The 4,136-nt window shown below is 40.7% G+C and overlaps 1 protein-coding gene across 1 annotated transcript in view; it reads left to right on the top strand.

The window, feature by feature from the left end:
• ZNF624 (zinc finger protein 624) overlaps positions 1-4,136 on the top strand; it is a 59,326-nt gene that overhangs the window by 33,557 nt on the left and 21,633 nt on the right. Inside the window, exon 4 of the mRNA XM_042781623.1 lies at positions 752-847. Within this exon, the coding sequence (XP_042637557.1) occupies positions 752-847 (96 nt within the window). The remainder of the gene's footprint in view (positions 1-751; positions 848-4,136) is intronic.

The following is a 4,136-nucleotide window of genomic DNA, read 5'->3' as shown; positions in this document are numbered from 1 at the left end:
CAGAGTGGGAACCTCCCAGAACATTGTATTGTGCCACGCCCAACAGAAATAACCCAGGTGGATAGCTTCAGCAATCAGGAGCTCCTCAGTTGCTCATAGAAAATCCCACCTTGGAGTTTACAAAGACTTATGGGTAGAAAAGCCACACTAAGTAATTTACTACACCGCAATAGAGAAGAACAAATATATTCATTTTCTCTCTAAATTCAGATTATTCCAATAATATATTACCCCACCAAACCTGGACTAACTTAGTAATTCTCTAGAGCACCACTGTACAATACAACATTCTACTATGATTTAAAAAAAAAAAAAAAAAACCTTCATTGCCATGGAGTTGATTCTGACTCATAGCGACCCCCATTAGGTTTCCAAGGCTGTGAATCTTTACAGAAGCAGACTTCCCTACCTTTCTTCCACAGAGTGGCTGTTGGATTTGAACCATCGGCCTTTGGTTAGCAGACAGATAGATGCCTTAACCACTACACCCCCAGGAATCCTCTATATCTGCACTGTCAAATATGGCAGCCACTAGCCATTTGTAACTTTTGAGCACTTGAAATTTGGTGGTGCAACTGAGGAACTAAATTTTAAATTTTATCTAAATGTAATACAAATTTAAATAGCCACATGTGACTAATGCAGGTTGAGAGTTTCTTAAACCATTCTGCACAGAAAATTAAGAACTGAGACTGGATTTGGAAATGATTCTTGCTCACAGCCATAATCATATTTGTTTTTATCTGAACAGGCCTTGCAGTTTCCAAACCAGGCATGATATCAGATTTAGAGGATGGAAAAGGACCATGGGTGGTGGTGAAAGAAATTTCAAGAGCCCCATATCCAGGTGAGTGAAAAGGAATCAAGAAGATTTGAAATACTTTTTGAGGGTAACTTTGCTCAAAGCTATTTCAAAGACTCCTTCTGTCTTCCTCTTTCCATGAGAAATTGATGTTGTAAGACAAAGATGGGATCACTAAAGGATTTTGAAAAGGTGCAAAAAGGGTGTAGGGGTGGCATCTTCTGATGTCCTCTAACTTCACAAGGGGGAGACAGAATCACCATCAGCAGTATCAGCCCAAGGCTGATTGTTCTGAGGTAGATGTCAGAGATGACATTACCCTCTAAAATTTTTGCCAATTCTGACACAATTCATCCCTCCCCTGACACTCACTACTTCTCTGCTAGGTTTCATAATTCATTGCAGCAGCCACACAGAACTCACAGATACTCCTTATAAGCAGTAGGTTACAATTCAGGTTCAGGAATGCTCTGAATATAATTGTTCCATTGGTACAGCCTTCCCTCAGCCTCTCAATCTGGCATCTGCCTTGTTCAGGCAAGTGTTATAAAATTCTTTTAGTTTTTCCGATAGGTATGCCCCACTCCACCAGCAAGCCTCCTGCCCAAAGGCACTCAGCTTTCTCACTCCGTGGACTGGCAAGGCAATCTGTGTGTCTCATGCCAGTCTCTTGGTTCTGCTGTTTCTGCTGCCACCATCTCTCTGCCCGGGTGATCCAGCACAGGGCTCTTGGGTCCAAGGCCTGCTCCACTCCCAGTTCTTTTCTGTCTTTATGGTAATGAGATCCCCCTTTTCTGTCTCTGGGATTGCTCATTTTAAGTCTAGCAGAATGGCAAAACTGACCAGTCTCCATATTAGAGTTCTAGACACCTTATTTCCATGGCCCTACCCCCACAAGAGTGCCATGTACCTTATTTACATTATTAGCAAGCTGTCTAGTCCCCTTTGTGGGCCATAATCACCTCACATTTGCATAGTTCCAGTGAGTCATCTGGTGGGAGTCATTAAGGCCATGGCTAGAAGAGCCATGCTAAGTAATTCACTGTGCCACGGAAGGTGAAAGAAGATAGAGTCTAGTATGGAAAAGGAAATGGAAGGACACTTCTTGTAACACTAGGAAAGATGGAGAAGGTGTTTAATTCAAGAGTCAGCAACTTCTTCAGTAAAAGGCAAGATAGTGAATATTTTAGGCTTTATGGGACCATGAAGTCTCTATTGAAAGTATTCAATTCTGCTATCTTATTACAAAAGTGTCATGGACAGTATGATAACAAATGAGTGTGGTTGTGTTTCACTAAAACTTCATTTATGGACACTGAGATTTAAATTTCAGATAATTTTAATGTGTCAAAAATATTCTTTCGACGTATTTTTTCAAGCATTTCAAAATGTGAAAAATATAGTTATCTTGCTAGCCATACAAAAACTGGTTGCGGGTCACGTTTAGCCTATGGTCTATAATTTTCTAATCCTTGATCTAATTGTTGCATCTTGAAGGAAATTGGTCTGTTTTTCTGGCTGCTTTTAAGTTTTGTTTTTGTTTTTTTTTTTCAAGTTTTACTTCTATGTTCAGTAGTGTAGTTTTCCTTGAGGTTCACTGGGTGTGGAGGTTAAGTTTGTGTGTCAACTTGGCTGGGCCTGGTTGAGTGGCTAGGCAACTGAATGTAGTTGTTCCCTGTGGTGAGACTGGTAATTAACTCCATGGTGGAATCTATTAGAGCAGCTGATGCTTTTGGTATGTGGTCTGCTTCCCGTATATAAGAAACAGCTTTGGGAATGTTCTCTAGCTTATGGCACGCTTGAACCCTGCATGTTGCTGTGTCGCTGTTCAGCACCCTGCCATGCTCTGCCGACCTAGAGACTTTCAGTGGACTTGAATTAATGGCCTGTCATGTGGTTTGGTAATATTGAGACTTATCGACCTTGGGCTTGTCAGCCTCAGCAGCCAGCAGCTGTCTGAGTGAAGAAAAGCCTCCAGTGGGCGGGGAGCAGGAGGCAGAGCTGAAACTCGAGGTTGAAGGGCTTTCACCCAGCCCATAGAGCCTGGCACTTTGAACTTGGACTTAACACCTCCAAACTAAGAGAATAAACTCCTAGTTTTTTCAACCGATTCCATTTGTGGGATATTCCTGTCAGAGTGGCACTAGGTAACCAAAACAGTGGACTTGTAAAATTGGTGCCTAGATATTTTTCATCTGCTTGACAAAATTCTTGAGCATTATTTTTTCTCTGCATTACTCTCCTATTTGTCTCTTATGGTTTTTTTCCTCTATATTTTCAAGTATTTAATCATTCTCTGTTTTAATATGGATATTTTCTATTGACCTATCATAAATTTTGCTAACTCTGTCTTGTCCTAGTAGTGCTCTTAATCTGTCCTTTGAGTTCTTAGATTTTGAGTTCTATTTTTCAGTTCTAGAATTTCTATTTGGTTCTTTTGTATGTAATAATTCTTTGGTGAAATTGCTAATCATGTCTCTTTTTGTTTTTGTTTTTGGTATGTGCTTCCTAGGTTGTGGCATCCTTGGCTTCCTGAGATGGAGCTCTGGTTGTGTAATGATAAAGGCATTTGGCTGCTAACCAAAAGGTCAGCAGTTCAAACCTACCAGCGGCTTCATGGGACAAGGATGAGACAATCTACTTCCATAAAGATTTATAGCATTGGAAACCCAGTGGGGTTGCTGTGAGTCGAAATCAATTCGATGGAAATAGATTTGGTTTGGGGTTGGTAGTGCAATGGTTAAAGTGCTTGTCTGTTAACCAGAAGGTCAGCAGTTTGAACCCACCTGCTGATCCACAGAAGAAAGATGTGGCAGCCTGCTTCTGTAAAGATTTACAGCCTTGGAAACCCTATGGGGGCAGTTGTTATGAAACTACAGCCATGGGTTTCATTTGTATGTAGGAGTCAAACCGCTGGGTCATAGGGTAGTTCTATTTCTGACTTTTCAAGGAACTGCCACAGTTTCCCACAGCAGCTGTGTCATTTTGCATACCCACCAGCAATGGATATTTCCTAAAATCCTTACGACATTTGTTATTTTTCCTATTTTCTTGTTTTATTTTGTTTTTAGCCATCCTAGTAGGGGTGAGGTGATATTTCATTGTGGTTTTGCTTTGAATCTCTCATACAGCTTATGATGATGAACATCTTTTCATCTATTTGAGGGCATTAGAATGTCCTCTTTGGTAAAATGTCTGTGTGTCCTTTGCCGGGTTTTTTTTTTTTTTTATTGGGAGTTCTGGGTACCTAGTGCTACTCTGACAGGAATATACCACAAATGGGATGGCCTTAACAAACAGTTTATTCTCTTACAGTTTGGAGGCTTTAAGTTCA

The sequence above is a fragment of the Orycteropus afer genome, unplaced genomic scaffold, assembly GCF_000298275.1.
Source record: "Orycteropus afer afer isolate SDZICR_OR568_19922 unplaced genomic scaffold, OryAfe1.0 scaffold00139, whole genome shotgun sequence".
NCBI classification, from domain to species: Eukaryota; Metazoa; Chordata; class Mammalia; order Tubulidentata; family Orycteropodidae; genus Orycteropus; species Orycteropus afer.
This window is presented reverse-complemented; position numbering and strand designations above follow the sequence as displayed.